The sequence below is a fragment of the Larus michahellis genome, chromosome 1, assembly GCF_964199755.1.
Source record: "Larus michahellis chromosome 1, bLarMic1.1, whole genome shotgun sequence".
In the NCBI taxonomy this organism is placed as follows: Eukaryota; Metazoa; Chordata; class Aves; order Charadriiformes; family Laridae; genus Larus; species Larus michahellis.
The window spans coordinates 32,749,648-32,769,617 of NC_133896.1; the positions used below are offsets into that span (position 1 = coordinate 32,749,648).

At 36.4% G+C, this 19,970-nt stretch overlaps 1 protein-coding gene across 1 annotated transcript in view; it reads right to left on the reverse strand.

Annotated features, from left to right (window-relative positions):
* The window catches only part of YAF2 (YY1 associated factor 2), a 28,070-nt gene that overhangs the window by 2,621 nt on the left and 5,479 nt on the right, over positions 1-19,970 (reverse strand). The window contains exon 3 of the mRNA XM_074564303.1: positions 1,448-1,600. Within this exon, the coding sequence (XP_074420404.1) occupies positions 1,448-1,600 (153 nt within the window). The remainder of the gene's footprint in view (positions 1-1,447; positions 1,601-19,970) is intronic.

The following is a 19,970-nucleotide window of genomic DNA, read 5'->3' on the forward strand; positions in this document are numbered from 1 at the left end:
GCAGATTTTTATGATCGTTTCCAGCAATAATATACAAGTTTTCAGGCAGAGAGAAAAGGATATCCTTTTCCCAGAGGACTGAAGAAGTCTGCTTAAATTAATCAAGCATTCTTAACTTGCTTCCCGACCCAGTGACTCAATCCTGTGAAAAATTGAACTGTTTGAAGCATTTAAAAAAAAAAAAAAAAGTAGCCTGGTTATTTCAAATAGCAATTCTTAATGCAAATCTCCATACAGGTATTTCAGTCCAACACTTTTATTTTATTTATTTTTAAAACGTTCTCCCTTTTTCCCTACCTCGCTTTTGCATTTTTAATGTACTATTGCAATTCAACCATCAATATTTCAATTTATAAATATTTAATTAGCTTAATTAAAACTCACTATGTTCATAGAATCGTACAATGGTTAGAGTTGGAAGGAACCTTAAAGATCATCTAGTTCCAACCCCCTTTAACGTCAAATGCTTCATAACTGAAGTACTTCAGCTGCATGAGGTAAGCTAATAAATTTGAGTACTAGAAAAAAAGAAAACGAAGAAACATCTCAGTGTCCTTAATCCTAACCATGACTTTCTTAACAACTGTTATCTCTTGACTCAGTCGCTCCCTGGTTCTGATCCTCACAATCTTACTCCAGGCACAAGAGAAGCAAAAAACAAATATCAATAGTTCCTCCCACGTTTGATTAGACTACGTCTTGTATATTCTGGGCTTTTTGCACAGCATTCTTGCCACAATAACTTTTTGCTAGACTGCGATGATTTAGGGGTTAAACTTGCTGCTTTAGTTTTGCAGTTTGCGCCTTCCTTCCACCTGGTCTTACAGAAAGATCAAGGCTTTTACAACTACTTGTCTGTCCTGTAATATTTCATGTTCTCAGTTCTAAGAGTCCAAGGTTTCCTTCAGCATCCCAGATGTAGCATAGAGATTTTTATTGCTAGGTAATACACATACCTTATCCTGTCACATTAATTTATACCCTAGTCCAGCCCTGCAAAGGTTGTTGCAGTTCTGCAAGGATGGCAATAACCATGTTACTTTCCCACTCTTCTGCAGACTGGTATTGGTTCTCTCTCTCGTTATTATTTTGCATGAAAACTAGTTACTCCTGTCCCCTCTCTTTTCCAGAGATTAGTATCATCCGTTTGCCTATCTATAGTTTTGTATGGTGTGAGAAATATATCTGTAACCCTTAACAAAAATACCCAAGTCTTTCTCTCTGTATTCAGCTGGTCTCCATCTTCTGGTCAAAATTACAAACTGCAGGTTTTCTTCACATTTAATAGGCATCCTAAACCAATAAAACTTCACACACAAATATTTAGCCTTGTTGTTGAAAGAGTTAGCCACTCCACTTATAAAGCAGTAAAAATCACAGAACGTTTTCTTATTTTCTTTTTTAAATTATGTTTTACCAATACCACAGAAGTTTCTAAAATTTTTACCTGGTTTTCTTATGACTGTTCTTTTTGCTTGTTGTTTCCTTTTCACTTTTTTCCTTTTCTACTTTGTCTTTTTTCTCTTTCTTTGATTGTGTAGGGGGCACGAATTGCTGAGGAACCTGTTGTGCAACCAGCTGAGAGACAGGTCGAGGTTTCCTGTGTGCACATATATATAGACACGCATAATGCTTAGACTTTACAACAACTCTCAAACTCTCTTTACTTCAGTTATTAACAACAACAACCACTATAAAAAGAAGTCCTGCTAAAACTTATCTTGCTGCTAATACTTCATTAAAATAGCATATCAAATTTAAACCCGTTACAGCCTTTTGTTTCACTTACTTGCATTATCGACATTATCAACATGAGATTTTTTTTTTTCTTAAGGATTTAGAGACAAGACTGCCATGTCCTCTCTTCTCCCAGTTGCCATGTCCAGTCAGAGACTCACACGGAGTGAACTCCAGAAGAATGAAGCTTCCAGAGGGAATACTTCACCACCCAATCCCAGCGCCCTCAAATGATGAAGGGGTCTGTTCTGAGTGTACTGCAATACTGAAGTATACAATGTATATCACAAAAGGGAAAAAGCTGACCATTTAGGTATCAGAGTTAAAGCCACTGCTGGCCTTATGGAGTAAAACTTAAGTGTTTTCAGCTCAAACAGGTTAATTGAAAGCAATGACAAATCCTGTTGTGTATCTACCAAGTTGTTCACTGGAAAAAAATACACTGCATTAATAACAGTAGAATATAGCTGTCAGAACATATATACATTTTAAAAGCTGGCCACAGAAACTTCCGACCACATTCCATCAGTTGATCCAAACTAAAAATCGGGATGAGAAGAGGCACAGCAGGCAAAAGAATTTCAACAGTTTATTATTTTCACATTTTGTGAAATATTATTTTGAAATTGCATCACTTTAATTTTATTTTATATTGGAATACAAGGATTCTGACGTGAAATAAAACATTTCACTCTTTCCAATGCAAGGGTATTTCTTTATTTTGAGATTTTGGAATTAAGAAGTTTCAAATCATGACATATAAAGAGGAAGGTTCTCTGATTCTATTACGACTTTGAGGATGCAAATTTCTTCTCCAAAAGAATGTTTACCCTGCCAAGCTCTTGGGTTTTGTTAGTTGGGTTATGCTGTTGGGGCTTTTTAAACAGAAAAAGCACAAATTATATGCACCGTGATACTCTGAAAATATAAAGCCGTTATTAAAGCAATAGAATCTATCAGCTCTTACGCATATTTATTTATCCCAACCCACAGGATCACACTACTGGCACTTCTTGCTTAGGTGAAGTGACAAGTAAAATAACAAAAGCAGAAAATCAAGGCAGCTCCCATTAGCAAGTTATATTTTCAGTAATGATTGCAATAGTCCATGTTACAGAGTGAAAGCCAAGTTACAAGGATCGATGAAGTGTGGGAAAGGCAGTTAATATAAAACAGCTGATACTTCATGAGTCTTCACAGCAAATTCTTAATGAATTAAAGACTAAAAATAAAGACTATTAAAAATGTCAACACGATACAACTTTGGGGTAAAAACTGGACTCATGGACTCATGCTAACTCATGGAGAGATGAAGATCAGCAATTAGCGAACACTTCCCAGCTTGTATCAACTGGCAAATGTATGACTACATGCTTTTCAGGAGAGCATTCATACTGAGACCTTGGAAAACACACAGTAGAGTCCAAAAAACACTGAAGTGACTCAATGGATTATATTAGGACATTTTTAAGAAAACTTGCCTCAGAACTGTTTCAACCATTTGTCATAATAGCAAGAAGAACCGAGGTGTAATTGATGCACAAGCTTATTATTTCAGGTGGAAAACACCTCTGACTATATATATAAACAAAACTGATCATCTGTCTGGAATTGAAGATCGCTTCATGAGATACAGGGAGTTCATATTCCTAGTGACGGACAAGTGACAATCCCGTCATTACTACATAGTGACCTGAGAGAATAATCTGACATGTTACTTATAAAGTAAGACAGCAGTGAACTTCTCGACACAGAATTAATTATTGCCTAGGGCCGTGGACAACACCACGATCATGGAAATTTGTTAAAAAGGGATAGAGCGGGAAAAAAAGAATTCTTAGCCAACTATATTAGGAGTTCTCAATTTCCAACAATTTCAGTTCCTGAGGGCAAAATGGATAATTTCTATCAGAGTACTGATGGGAAATTAAGTTTAGAACTAAGTCCTAGGTTTGTAACTTCTTTTTCTAGTACCATAAAACAAATGAGACTGACAAAAAGATCTTCACTACACGGAACAGAAGTCAGTTAAGACCAAAAAAACACAGAGAAAATCATATTTGGGAAGACACACTAAAAATTAATCAAGAGGTTCTATGTGGTTTTTCTGTGACAAGGAATTCCACTCAGTTATTTCATTCTTCCCAATTAAACATCCATCTTTTTGTTCTCAATTATTTCTATAGCTGTCTATCAGTTATATCTATGTTCTGAAATTTATTACCTGCTTTGTCACTTCGAGATTTCTTAAATGAGGCATTCAACGTTTTTATATTTAAAAAATTGAGGAAAAAAAATAAATTCACATCTCTCAGCACTCAAGAGTGTCTTCCAAGCGTTCAATTTTTTTTTTTCCCCAGGTACTCAAAAGGGGCTACTGAACTGCAACCAAGCACTTTGCAAGCCATGCAGGCTTCAGCAGATAACTTTACCACTCATGAAGCTTTAACCTGATAGAATTGTTCATGATTTAGCGGTAGCTGAATCATGTCATTCAAGCATGAAGGAATTCATACAGAGAAGGCTTTCTCACAGAAAAGATAAATGTAAGAAAAACTATTCCTGTAACAGGAAATTGATTTTGATGATTTGCCAAAATATGACATTTTAAATTACAGGTTTTCAAAACCAGTTAGTTAAAGATTTCTTGTAATAGGCTGCTACAGATTAAGTAGAGACAGACAATGTTAACACCACCTTTTATTTCATCAATATATTTACGGTAATTTGCTTTTTGAGCATATCCAAGAGCATCTGAGCTAACTGGCGTTTAGAAAGAAATTCTATAAACTTCTTCATGATGATTACAAGCATTTTTGCCTCTACCACTGGGAGTGACTTTACAACTGAACAATCCAGAACTACAGGCAGAAACGTTCATAAATATGATACATGTTGCTTAGTCAGCCTCAAAACTTTGCATTTTTATCTAATAATTTCACTTTAGTCATTTTAAGTGGAACACTAATCAAGAGAGGCATACACTGTTACAAAAGATAGGAGCTATCAATTCTTTCCAACAGAGGCGAACTTTATGGTTTAGGCCCTAAGCACTGCAGCTGTACCAACAGACTGATTCATTGAGCTTCTAAGAGACCACGAAACATCACAGCTCCAAATATTATGTCTCTCCTTCTCTATCACTTAGTTTTCCTTTTCAGCCAGTGTTATTTTTCCTCTAAGTTTACATCAGCCATACTTTTACCTACATTTTTTTTCCAACCTGATCCTTTATAGTTTTATTAATTATCTAATTCCAATATTGCTTTCAAGGTTCTGCATATCAATACTCACACCCTTCATAATCTCCTTTAAAAAAATATGGAAAACTAACATTTTTGGTTTTTAAAAAAGCCAACAGAAACTCATATAAACACTCAAGGATACATTTTTTGTCTTTGCTACAATTCCCATTAATGCTAAACAACAAGGATGCCATCATTTTAACTCTATTCTTGTTGTTAGAGGATGTGACTACATTTTATCTTACAGGATTTGATCTAGCTGCTGGTTTAGAGGGTATATTTACAGAGGCTGCAGAGACTTGTCTATTTAGGTTTTGTGTGCAGAAACTCATTCAACACTGATACTCTCAAAGGGAACAAATATTTAATACTGAGAATGGACTAGTTTTCGTTGTTGGCATTCTTAAAAAAAAAAAAAAAAGCCTTATAACATAGCAATTTACATGCATAGAGATGAAAAATACTCATTCAAGAATACAACGCAGTGCACTAGACCAAATGATATCTGGAACTTTTGCCCCAAGTCATTTCCCTCTCCCAGAGCTCAACACAATACCTTCCTGCTCAAAAGTCATTTTGAACATCTCACAGTAGTGCATGCTTCCTTAGTTTCTCTCACCTGGTATTCACCAACAATATACATAAAAAGAATTTTGACCAATTTGATATGGTGAATAACTTGGTCTCATTACAACAAAGTGGGGCCATTTTGAAAACAGGAATAAACAAACAAAAATCTTTGTACAATACTAATAATCAACATATGCAGCAGAAGTACAGTAAATTCTCAGTTGCCCAAGTTGTGCATCTAACATGCAGACAACTGAACTGGCTTAATGCAGAGGCAGCTTGGGGTCTGGCTGAATTTAATTTATACAGAGCACAACTACACTTGCACAGCGCTGCTTCTACAGCCATCATGAGTCCATAGAGCAATCTAATGTCTCCTGCACTACTCAGATCATAAGCTCAAATTCTGACAGACCTGAGCCACTTATCTGTCAAACCAGCTCTAAGGTCCATCTGCTACAGTCTGGAAACAAAGAGCATAATGTGGACAACTGTGACGGTTTTTCCATGAACCAGCCCCAAATCTACCTACATCTCAAGTGAGTCCTGCGTCAGCATGATGCACCCCTGTGTGCAGGGTTCAAGGAAGATGAATCCATTTGGTGCTGCATATCCTGAACACACAGAGCCAACCAAGTGAGACTGCCAAGCGGCACAGTGCAGCCAAGCAAAGATGAGTGCTGAGAAGCACAGCACAGAGACATCAACAGTCCAACAGAGCAGCCAACACCTTAGCTTTGATTCAGCGTGAGCCATGCTGGACTTGGACTGGTCCACACAGAACCAGTGTCTATATCCTCCCAGTATCCATAGATCTCAGACCATATCTTATGCTTTTCTATACAGAAAGCTAAATGGTATAATTAAATCTCAGTGTTGAATACATACACCTTTTCAGCCTGTTGCGGGAAAAGTGTATTGTAAACTGCACGTTATAGATGACAGAGTTCAGATATTCTGAAGAATAGGAGACATACTCAAAGGCACACTTTTCCTTGAAGCTAAATCTCCTCTGCTTTGTGTATTTTCCTACAGATAAAGTACTAAAATTGCAATTTCCCAGTCTTAACAGAATGGATCTAAATTAAGGAAATGCTGTCACCTCAGCTTTCAATCAGGCTGAAAGATGCTCTTCAACAGATGACCTGGATCCAGAATAGTATCTGCCAATCAGATCTTTCATTCAAACACGATCCTTTCTTTCCCTTCCTTCTTCTCAAGTCCATCCACCTCCTGGCTTCAAATTCAGACAAAAAACCCTTGCTGGAGGCTTATCCTGCCTGGAGTGGCAAATTATATATTTTGTAAAGCAAGTGCCACATGCAGCATACCTAAAGACTTTTAGAATACTACATGTTAAGCCAGATATTTATGTCAGCTATTGAGCTCTAGTGACTTTATTTGCCACACTTTTCCTCCAATAACTAGAGCAATGTTCTAGTCCAGTTTTACTTACCTATCAATGAGCCGATACAATTCTGTTTCCAAATTCATCTTATTCCCTGATTTCCTATGAAATTATACACATCTTGCCCCATCCTAGAAATCAGGAAGAAATTGCCTGTGAAACACTATTCCTACAGAAGGATGCTACGTCATAGCTGTCCAATGTGGTATTGATCTATTTTTGGTTCAGGGACTCAAGTTTTTCTTCCAGATACTACCCTTTGAATGACAGAAGGATTCAATGAAACAGATAAGACATTCACACTATCAAACAGAACAGGTAACTATAGTATACCAGGAATCATTTATTTATCAGAACAGTTTGAGCTTTCAGGTTGATCAGCAATATCTTATCTCCTATCATATGTTCATTCCCAGAAAAGTCCAGCTCCTAAGCAAATAAGCCTATGGCATTTCTTCAAAATTCTTCACCTGCTTTTATGTAGAGTCTCTACACCATATCCCATACATTCGATGATTTCAACTTTGCACACAATTTTTTTCCTTTCCTCCACTGTAAAAGATCATCACTTCTTAAAAAAAAAAAAAACAAAAAACAAACCAAACAAAACAACCCACAGGTTTCAGAGACTTAAAGAGGTTTTATTCAAAGGCACCCCTAATCCTTAAGAAGCACCATTTATCTGAACTTCTCTTCCCTGCAGGGAGACACTGACCTTTTGTTCAAGACAGCAGATTCATCCCTCAAGAAAGAGAGGTTAGAAATATCTGAAACAGAAACCTCACTGATTTTGTCTTGCCCTTGTCATGGAATACTTTCCTCAAAAATGAAAAATCCGCATCATTCTTTAAATACAAAGTATACTTCACTTTTATGTGATTCAGGAGGACTGAAAAAATGCTTTCAAGTTAATGGAAGTTCCCAATCTTCTACTCTACTTCACATTGCTTTAAGGCCCTCACTGCACAGCACTCAAGTAATGAGTCCAGCATATTTTTGAAGACCAGCTTCATTGATACTTCTGCAATCTGTTCTGTCCCACCAGCAAGGCATGGCACAACTCATTCGTTTGAAACCAGTAATCTAGTCAATCAGTGCCCTGAATTTCAGTCTCTGGTGTTTTTCAAAAATTACCAAACTCACTATTGCCAAAAGGCCTTACAAGCAGTAACTAATCCATTTATACAAGTCATCTTTTGTCAAACTTGTGAAGCTGATTGCTAAAGAATAGGATCAGTACCAAAAAAAAAAAAAAAATGCTTTGGCCTTTACAAACTCCACACACAGGTTTTTTTATGATGTCTTCTTGGGAAAGGCTTGGAGTTTATTCCAAAAGCTGCATTATAAACGCAGGGTATGGTGCTGCACTATGGACTAAACCCAGAATATATATGCTTGTCACACTTCTGACTAAGGTAGTAGAAACTCTAAAATCAAAGTCAGATGTTCCAAATTAAGTATCTTCAGGCAAAGCATAACAGAACAAGCTCAGTCAGCTTCCAGGAAAAACCACGTAGAACTAATCACTAGGCACCAGAGACAGTCAAGTCTGCAAACCATTGCAAGATTTCCTGTATCCCACCTTCTTCTTTGTTTACTACTTATGAAGGACAACTGCTTAAAAAGCAACCTTCCCAAAGTCACGCATTTCTGACAGTCACAAAGAAATATGATACTACAGTATCATCATGACAATGCCTCTGCTTTTTGTCTAATTAATACAATACCCCTTTGATTTTTCCTTCCATCTTACCCTATATACAAGCTCATGCAACTTCTCCTTTAAGTTATGCTGAAATTCATCTTGTTTCTATTTTGAAAGTTAGACATTTTTGTTCAAGCACCCATCCTTACTTTAATTACAGAATTTTTTCTTTCATTTACCTACAATTACTCTGCTTGCTTCTTCGTTTGACAGCTCTGTTGTCCCCTGACTTCCATATAAAATGTGTCCCATGGATCTATAGAAATATAAATAAAGTATCATGGCTAACTACGTGCAATCTTAAGCCACTGCAAATGCTCAGTTACCTTGGACAAAAAACAACTTTACTATGGAACCTTCCTGCAGGTAGTTCTGACAACAAGGTGAGGCACAGGAAATGTTATGCTATTGTAACAATTCAAACAGCATTAAAATTTCAAAACACTTTTCAAAGTTGCTGCCAAATGCAAGGAAAGCATTTAAGACATCCTTCTCAAACTCAAAACTAGCACCTTCCCCAAAGGTTGACCTGCTAATCAAGTAATTATATGATACTTCAAAGATAAATCACCCTTCCTATGTTTTTCAGGAACCCATGATATCCACCAGTATTCACACTTAAAATCTTGTTAGTTTTGCCCAAAGTGATACACTCTTCTATGCTATCCCCAATATGTTAAACATCTGATTTTCAAGGTATTCAACAATGCTAAAAGGTTCAGACACATCAAATCTACATTTACACTGCCTGCAAGACTGATCAAATTGTTGGATATCTGAAAACAACGTATAACTTACAGTAATATATATCATGTTATAAAAACACCGTTACCATGACAATTAATTTCTACATTAATTGTAGCTTGTTGTCCTCCCTCCAATTTACCTCTTTTTGGGGAGTCCGTCTTCTTTTGAAATGCAAGCTTTTAGAAGCTGCTATCAAACTCTTCTAAGCTTACTCTGCACCAAATTTTAAACTTTCTCACTTCATAGCAAACCTACAGAAGTTGTGTGTATTTTATTCACCTAGAGGTTAAATTACCATAGATTTACATCAAATGAAAAAAATGGTATTCCCCTCTCTCTTTCTCTAGTGCCCTGCAGACTTGCCTATCTCCTTTCCATCTGCTACTGTGGGGCTTCTGTGTTTCTGAGCTGTCGGACTGAGCAGACTTCGTTAAGATACTCAGTATTTTTTCAATAGTACTTCTCCACCACCAGCTTTTGCTATTTCCTCATCTAGCGAGGATTTCAGAAATGCCTTGTTAACATGCCTGCACTTTTCCAACCTTCAATTTTTTTAGAATTTGGTAGTAAATTTAATTCTTGTGACAGGAGGTAGACTGAAAATCTTTAGTTGTCTGTATTTTGTAGTGCATTGCCATTGAAAATAAGAGTAAGCCCTGATAAAGGAGGACAGACCTTGGAATTAATTAAATTTAGTCATCTCCTCCTTATAGCTGCAGCCTTTATGCAGAAAATAACAGGATGGGGGCCATTTCCAATGACCATTTTTTAAAGTGTGGAACCCATTTGCTAGCAGCAAACATGTATTTTACTTCAGACAAGTCAATACATTCTTGGAAAATTCATAGCATAATTTTAGTACTGCATCTTGAATACAGGGCTGTATTTCAGGTATTTGTACATAGAAATGCACACTGTTGTGTTACTCAATATTCTGTATCACACTGTTGCTTCTTTATTTTTACATCTTATCATATATTCCTCATCTCCAGACAACACAAAGCCAACCTCATGATGATTATGACTGTCTCTTCATCTAAATCATATCAAATCTTACCCTTAGATACCTAATCAAATAATTTTGTAACTATCCTTTCATAAATATCACTTGACTGGATAATTTCACAAAGCTGTTAAAGACTCTCATATATTGGCTAGCCTAAAATTCTGCAAAACTACATAAAAAACAATTGACACAGTTTAAAACACTTCCACTAAGAGTTTTCAGAAAGCATTTGCAAGACAGTACAAGACCTGGTCTATCGTCTCACCAAGAAAAACCACACATGCTCATTCTACAGAGCCATGCATCTAATAAGCCTACGGACCACCCTGCTCAACACTTCTTGGAACTGTCACTAAAACCAAAAAGACAAACTCCTGTAAAGCTAATATTACAGTAAGTACTTGTTAGTTTTTTCTTAAATAATTAATCTCCTTGAGGAAGAAAGAAAACTCAAATGTATTGTTTTTTCCACTTTAAGTAACTCAATTAACAATACGTCATTGTGAACTAAACAAAACTATTGGAAGAAATAAGATTAGGTTTAACCAAACCCTAATAAAAATCTTGTTTTGCTGATGTTTATATCATACACGTCTTTTAAAAGTCTAAACAGGATACAATTAAATGCATTAAAATCTTACTGAGAACAAAGTCAAATCATTCACACCCCACTCTGTTCTTTCATTACTAGACCGGACCATTTCCCAATACAAATGTACAGGCTTTAAATATCTCATAATTTATTTGAGGATCCTTTTCCACTCAGGTCTATCCTAAATATTAATGTCTCAAGAAGCTAATAGAAATCTGATATCCATAGTAATACTCTAATCTCCATTCTTCTCGTTCACAGTCATTACTGAAATCTCAAGAAAAGCTTATCTTTGCATACTTTCTACTTAATCATCATATTCTTGCTAGTCCCTGCTCAAATCTCCTTCAACTCATGTCCTCATTTCTCTAACTACTAAGGTCCACATTCTCAAATATACCTTAACACAGTAACTAGAGCAATTAATTTAAAAATAAAAAGTTGTTCCTAATCTCCAAAGCAAGTAAATGCATACAGGGAGTCAGCGGAAAGATGTGTGATTTTACAGTAAATAGCTTTTTAAAGAAATAGACAAAAAGAAGGATTTGAAAAGGTGGCTTTAGGTAGAAGATTTTGTAAGCGAAAGACTACATCTGTAACAGAGATTATTAGGAGAATATCTTCACTTAGGTATGAAATGTTTTGAGCGATTCTTATGGCATTTATTTCAGTAACTTTTACAGGGTACAGCTATAGTTAAATATTGTAGCAATATTATAGTACAGTATTCTTCCTGCATGTTTTCAAAAATACATTCATTATGCAAAGTTCTAACTGTAACTTTGTAATAGAGCTTAGGCAGATTTTTTACCCTGCATATCACAGGACAGGTTACAACCAGCAGCTTTGGAATGTGACTTTTTCATGATGGACTGATGATGTAGATTTAGACGCCAGAAGGTCTAAATGGCTCCAGAATGAAATACAATTTTTTTTTTCAAAATTCAGTTTCTGTAACAAGTAATACAGTACTTTGAAGTAGAAGATACTAAGAAGCAAATAAAGTTCCCCCATTAATTCTTTTTAACACAATTATAGCCCCCCACACACCCCATACACTGATAATGAGTTACTTTACAAATATCAAGTAATTAACATTTCCACTTCCTCGGGCATGTTTTTTCTCTTTTTCAAAAGTCTTTCTGCAAAACAGGTTACAATAAAGCTAGTGATTTTTGCATCTATGCCCCAGAGTCTCCCCCCCACCCCGAAACTCGTTTTAATAATAGCAAATGTAAGCAACTTCACCTAAGCAGAGGGAAAAATTAAACGTATCACAGCTTCCCCAGTCTTCCTCGTTTTGACCTGACCTCTGCCTACAAAGAGCTTAACTTCAAAGAGATTTTTTTTTTTTTTTTAAGACTAGGAATCCATGAAAAACTTTGGAGGGCCGAGTCCTATATTTATACAGACATTGCAATGGTGTTGACAGCTTTAAATAAAATAAATGGGACCAAATTAAATTTAGCATCATAATCTTGTTATCATATCTTACAAATGCACAGGTGAATAATTTCCAAAGATTCAGGAAATTTTTACTTAAATTATTTATAATATATAGAGAAATCAATAGAACCAAGACACACATGCGTGATTTAAATCATTGCAGTAACTGTCCTCATGTAATAATGTAGACAGTCAACAGTCAGTTTGACACATAGTGAATGACAGAATCTTAATAAACTTCAAGTGAGAAGGCAAAAGTTCAGGTCTTACATTTTAGGCCATTCATTCCAGTTTCTGCACAAATCCGTATCACCGAAGTGTAAATTAGTGCAATCTGGCTGTACAAAAGCAAAGAAAAAAATTCCCTATCTTTACCCTGTCAATTTCCCTATCTTTTTACTGATCTTTCCTTGTGCCTCAAGAAGACAATGAATTTTTCAAGTGCTAGTTTAGCAGTAAACACTTAAAGCATGAAGTATTTTTCAAAGTTCAACAGGAGGACTATTTTTGTCAAATGCAAAACACCCATTCCCAAATAATTAGAGAGAATTGTCATGCATTTCTATACAGAAAACACACACCAGCTTTTAATACATCCTTCCACATATTTGCAGATTAGTAGCTACATATGTTTTGAGACTTGATTTCTTCCATCAGGCAATTTTTCAACTAACAACATTTTATTTTGTCTAGATTCGATACATAAGCTAAATTTACTTTTTTTAATCACATTTATCTTTAAATGGACTATCACATCTACTCCACAAGCTTTGTGCAGCACCTTGTGCAACAAGAGCTTCTAGGTTCTGCCAGAATGCCAAGGAAACAATATTCCAGAACAAAGGAAACTGCTTTGTCAACTTCACTAAAAACCCAGCACAAACATTTGCTCCATTACCATCACTGATTTTTGAGATCAAGCACAACCAAACCACGACTTACCTCCTAATACCAAAGGAAGAAAAAGAAAAAAAAAAAAAAAAAGATTGATTTCTGCATAAGTACATCAGTGACATTATTTAAAGCAAACGGGAAATCATCAGAAACACTGTGTATACCAAGTAGTATTGCAAACATTGTGGCCAATTAGATCTTGAGAACTGTGGTCTACACAGAAGCTGGCAGTTCACGTTACAAGGCCACTCCTGATTTTTAGCAGTTAAAGTCACATTATGAAAAGCAAAAAAACATTTCCTATTACCAGATCTTGTTATACAAGTACAATAGCTGCTAGCAATTAAATTAAATCACTAGCAGGAGAAGCAGTCTTTAGATTCTGACACAGATCAGCTCACCCTCCCTCAGTCATCAGTACTCTATTAAGCTATTCATAGAATAAAAACTATCAGATTAAACTACGTTTAGCTTGCCGTGTCACATGAATATGCTCCTGCTAATCACCACACAAAGCCATCTTGTGAGAAACTAGTCTTTATTTCTACACTGAAGCAGTTCATGATTAAATAAATGCATCTTCAGCATTGATAATTTACGTTGTTATCCAAAATTATTTTTTCTCATCACCATCACTTCTGTCATATCCTAGAGTGTCAACAGTATATTACACTGCCTCTGCAAATAATACAACTGAATAATTATGACAGTGCAAACAATGGAGCTAGTGGTCTGTATGGGAAAACATAACATAGTCCATATGCATATTGCAGAGTAACAATGCAATTTTTACACATCCTATGTATATTTGAATTCTAACTTTCACTCAGCTCTGATTTCCAGTGCTTTCATATTCCTAGCTGTTTTACAGCGTGAATCACTTATTTGGAATTCACCCATTCAGTGCATTTCTAGCAATTCTGTCTTTCAATAAAAGCTGATTCAAATAGAATAGACTTACAAGACCCATATGGTTTTATCAGTCACTGTATAAATGTGCAGAAAACTACCCCTTGAGGCAGTGTCCCTATTTAATCATTCCCTTAAAGGGAATGCCCTATTTTCCAAATGACATTTAACAGATGAGGCCAGCAAGTCTCCTGAAGACAACTGGTACACTGCACAACAGCCTGCCCTAAGAAGAAATATTCTTATCAGGACCTTTAGGAAGCCCAAATTCATCTCCACGGATAGTTTTTAAAGCAGCCATCAAATGTTATTTTTCCAACAACCAGTTTTAAGGCTTCAACCTCTGACACACTGTTGTTAGAAATTCTTCCTCATATGCCACAAACTATGGTTCACTGACGCGCAGCATAACAGCTATATTGAAAATATCCTATTTGAGAAACATATGGCTATCAACAAATTTATGTTTCCTAGATGACAATGTGCTACACATGAGCAGGGGTCAGGAAGCTCAATTTCCTTAACAACATCCCCTGAAGAGGCAGTATTTGGGAGTCTGCAGAGAAGGCAGTGGTTACAGTCTTTTAGACCCCTAGATCCTTGGGATTCATGGGGAAGTGACCTCTCCCAACTTCCAATCCCACAAAGGATTGGATCCTCCAGGCTGCTCCTCTGTCCCCTTCCTGTAGAAGCTGGGATGCTTCTTGCACCTATGCAAAAAAACACACGCAAAACATGAGGTTCATACTGATGCAGGAGCACAGGTATTGTTGCACAAAACAGGGTGAACGCTTGGCACAGCTAGTTTTGCAACCAAACAGGAAGGAGCTTGCTTCTGACCCATCTTATTTGTTCTACACTGCAGGTGTGATCTTCCCAGAAGGTTGCAGCATTCCAGAAACTTCCTCCATTCAGAGCCGGCCCCACAAAGACGTCCACCTTGAGTAGGGGAAAAGACTACACTCTTTCCCTAAAAAATCAAGTCTCCATAATGCTCTCCAGAGAAAATGTGTATTAATAGAAAAGGATGCCACATAATCATCAGCCCTCACCTTTTATTTTTCCCTTCTTAGTCAATTACAGAACTTCTAGCTTATGACCCTAATCACAGAATTCAGTGTTATCTGTAAGGAACAACTTTCCTTTCACTGAATGCGTCAAACCAACTTTTTTCAGCTTTTCGATTTAGGAACTCTATTTTTAAAGTAAATTTTAAAACCCCCACTCATTCACACATTTTTTCCTACTGTCATTTGAACTGTGCAGTTCAGATAAAGTATATTCAGGCATTATGGAAATGTTTAAAGATAAGTCCCAAACTTCCAGTAAACTAGAATGGGAATTTTATTTTTTTTTTTTTTCAATCATTAATTTCCTTACCACCCCCCAACTCCTAAGAAAACAAGAAAAAACTTGTAGCAGATGTCAAGGTCGTATCTTGTGCTTTTCAATCTGACTTCTGATGGAAGGTTTGCCAGCCAAAAGCCTACCAACAACATTCTGCAGCTGAACTCTCCAAGTTCAAGCCTGCTCTACATCAACGTACCACATACCAGTGGAATGCACTTCAGAGAGAACAGACAATCCTCAGGATCTCTCTGTCCTACTTAAACCAGGGTAAGCTACTGCATGAAAGCATAAAAAATGAACACTTAATATTTTGTTCCACTAGCCTACTTTGAAAGTATTTTGTAGCTGACTGCATCATCCAACAAGACAAGGCATCATTTGATACTCTGAGAAAATTTTCTGCAAAGCATACTGTCCTAACCTGATTTTCAAGATGAAAAGTACAGATACTTGTATCAAGTTTTAAACAGGAACAGGCATAGTGGGCTGTCACAACAGTAAAGGAAAAATTGTTATAAAAAGTCACAGGGAAGAAAATGCAACTTCTCATCACTTTACAGGTGATACAAGAGCTTTCTTCTTCCCAGCTAGACTTCTCTTTTAACATACTCAATCTTATTGTAGGTGTTTATTCAAATCCCAGTAGCTTTTAGACCAGGAGAGCTAATCCTTTTCCCTAGAAAAGATTCAGTGAGCAACAATACTACTGGTGGCACTAAAAACAAAGATGACATTTCTACTACAGAAAGAAGAAAAAAAAAAGAAGAAAAAAAACCCTAAACACATTGAAACATGTACTACTTATGCCCCAAAGGAAAGCACTTAATCATGGAAACAGAAAGAAAGAAGTATATCCGTTATCAGACATAGAAAGAAAGCAAATACCAGATGGCATAAAGGCTTCTTTGCTTCAGTCTCCACACAAAAGTTTAATTCCATACAACCAAATTAAACAAGGGGATACGAGTACAAGTTAGAATAAAAAACAGACTGGGCTACTGAATGTTATATTTGGCAGTTAAGAGCATCTAATGAAATTCACCCTTGGAAACAAATTGTTTAGAGAACTACAGGAAGATGGAAGAAGTCATCAAGTACTGCAGAAGAGAAAAAGAAAAAAGAAAAGTAAAAGAGAAATCACAAGATGGGTAAATAAAAATGCAGGAAGTAGTAGATGACTCAGCCTGACTCAAGTTTCAGCAAGATACTAGAACAAAATTATTTAACAATTGGGAGCATTAAAGGATAAAGCCAATTGGCTTGACAGAGTCTAGTTTCTCTCTTTAATGGGCTAATTGTCCTAGTGACTAGGAGAAAAGCAATACAAGACTTGGGACACAATAAAAAAAATACATTCTCCCACTCAAGCTAGACTATGACTGGGACAAAGTTGTGTGGAATGAAGTTCAAAATTAGGGTCAGTTTGTTTGCTTGTTTGTTTTTTAAAGTTCTCAACCACCGGCTGTAGATGTATGATAGCATTTATAGTGAGGTTCTACAGGTATACTATTTAATATTTTTAATCATGCTTTCGACAAAGGAATAAGGAATAGAACAAGCAAACAGCACCAAGCTGAAAGGCGGTGAGAGCTATCTGCAAAGACCATCCTGAGTTAAGACGACTCAAAAATCAAAACGATGAAATCCAAGAAAGACAGCATAAAGCACCACAGGCCCCATGACTGCATAAAGAAAAATCCTACTTAAGTAACAATGGGACACAAAAGGACACCAGACTGTACTGGATCAAGTAGATCGCAAGGCACAGAGAAGCCAACATCAGGATACTATTGAACAAAAGAAAAATCCTCATTCTGGGAAGTACCAACATCATATATCATAATTTAGCAGGATTCTGGAAAGGCACAGTCCCACTACACCTTACACTAGAAGTGACTCAGATGAAGGTCTGTCCTCATTCTGGGCTACTACTGTAAGAAACAGGAGTGTCAACTGAAGGGTAAAGAATAAAGAATCATGACATAAACCAAAGAAAACTGTCACATATAAGAAAGGGATGATGCAGTTTTGTTTCTGTAAAAAAGACTTAGAGAGAGAAAATGGGTGAACATGGAAACCATAATCCAATAACCAAAGAACTACAAATATAGTGGGCAATTCACTGAGGATAGGGGAGTATAAACCAACTTATCTTACCAACCAGAAAGGCTGGATATCTCGAAAAACATCAAGGGCAAAAAGCACTATAAATAAACTGTCTAAAGGACTTAGAGTCTCCTTCACTGGAAACTTGTCAGGACAAAGATGATATTAGAAGTTACTCAGGTTTACTGATCCTCTTTCAATACAGAGAGGGTCTAACCCACTGGAAGACCTATTCCATCCTGAGTTCCTAGGGCAACACGGATAAGCCAAATGAGACACATTAGCCTTCGTAGAACCATCCCTGTAATGAACCCAAATGTATTCAAAGCTTTTACTACTTTAGTAATTGTGGAAAACAAACGCCAAGCTATTTTGCGTGGATTTGCTACAATTCAGTTAAACAAGGCATTTTTAACTGGCAGAACCTACCTCTGACCCTTGCAGTGCCCATTAACAAAGTTGGCCTTCTAGAGAGCAAATCTCCTAAATCCATGATCAGATTCGAGATCTTGGAAAGAGAAGGGTAAGAAGTTTTTCTTCCTGTTCAGCAGCTCAGACATCATTAGTTATCACAGGAGGGGAAGAGAGAAAGTTTATAGAAAGCAATAGGTTTCTTTCTGCTCCATGTTTGTTTCTTTGACTACATAAGGTATATACAAATAGAAGGCCAAGTCACAATGACAACTACCTAAATTTCTGGCCAAAGATGACTGCTGATATAACTACTATTTTCAATATGATGCAAAAAGAAAAACTAAGCTAGGTTTAAATCAGCTATCGAAGTTAGATCAAACAGGCCCTACTGGGTCTTAGCCCAGTATCGAATGAAATGCGGTTCATTTTGTTCTGGGAAGACCTCATTAAAAAAGAGAAAGGAAAAAAAAAAAAAAGCCCAAGCTATAACAGACATCAGCAAAGAGTTACAGAAAAACACCCAAATAAACATCAAACCAAAAATACCAAGCACATGCTTAAAACAAAAAAGCACATTTTTTCATGAGCTGCTTAGAGTAATGGATTATAATATCTGTCAGGTTAAAAACAGGACAAAAAAACCAACCAAACAACACCCACCCACCCCACCCCCCCTGCAAAAAAAAAAACAAAACAAACCCAACTACTTATGTAGTCTTTCTGAAATATAATCTTTATCTTGTCTTGATTGGCTGACCATTGCATTCTCTATTGCCTACAGAAGCTACACCTATCAACAGCATTCAACAGAGCTGCCCCAAGCAATAAAAATTACTTCCTTGTTTTATATGGAAAAACAAAACCTCATTTAACTTGACACGTGCAAAATTCTTAAGTTTCACGATATTTTTCAGGGAAAATAATTCCTAAATAAATTCCTAAATAATTCCAGAGGTTACTTTTAAAAACTCTTTTAAAACAAGTCCAGAATGACTAGGTTACCTAATGGCTATCTACAGAGCAGAAGAGAACTATTTATTCATGCTCCTCTTCATAATTTAATATTTAAGCTAAAGCATAAAATTTGTCACAGAGAGCTTGATAAAATATGGATTATATATGACTTTTCCACTCACTTCATTCCTGCAAATATTGCCTTCTCCAAACTACCACAAGTTATGAACAGCTCTTCAGTCTGTTAAGCTTGATTCAGTCATGTGTTTGTAAAATCAGCATGACAGGCCGTTCTTCCTCTTTTTCTCCTTCACAACCTTCCCCCTGACACACACATGCGCATGTGCGCACACAGAGGCTGCATACTGGAAAGCAGAAGAGAGAGTCCTTAACAAGCAGTTGTAAACCAGACATGTTAAACCAGATATACAAGATAAGTACCAACTCTCTCTGTCCTGAGCAGTACTGCATTTCAACAGAAATACAAATAGCAGATTTGGTTAAATGTAACTGATTTGTGCTTATAAACATCCAGATGGTACATGACTAAACAAATTGCACATATTTTCTGAAGAGAAATGACCTTGATATCCAAGTTAAAAAATTAAACATTTTATTTATGCCTCTCAAAGCATAAAACAAACTCATGACAGCTTCAAGTAGAGACCTGTATCTCATATTTAGGAGATTGTCAGACATGCTTATAAAATACATGCACATATTGAATGGCCACACTCTCAGTCACAATCAAGGAGCACAGACCAAATATCAAGTAAACACAGGAAGATGGCTTCCCGGTTCCTTATACCTCAGACTCTTCAATCTGGTATGATTTAAAATTGGCTTTTCATACCTTAGGCTGGGAGAAAAGGAATGATTCAGTAATG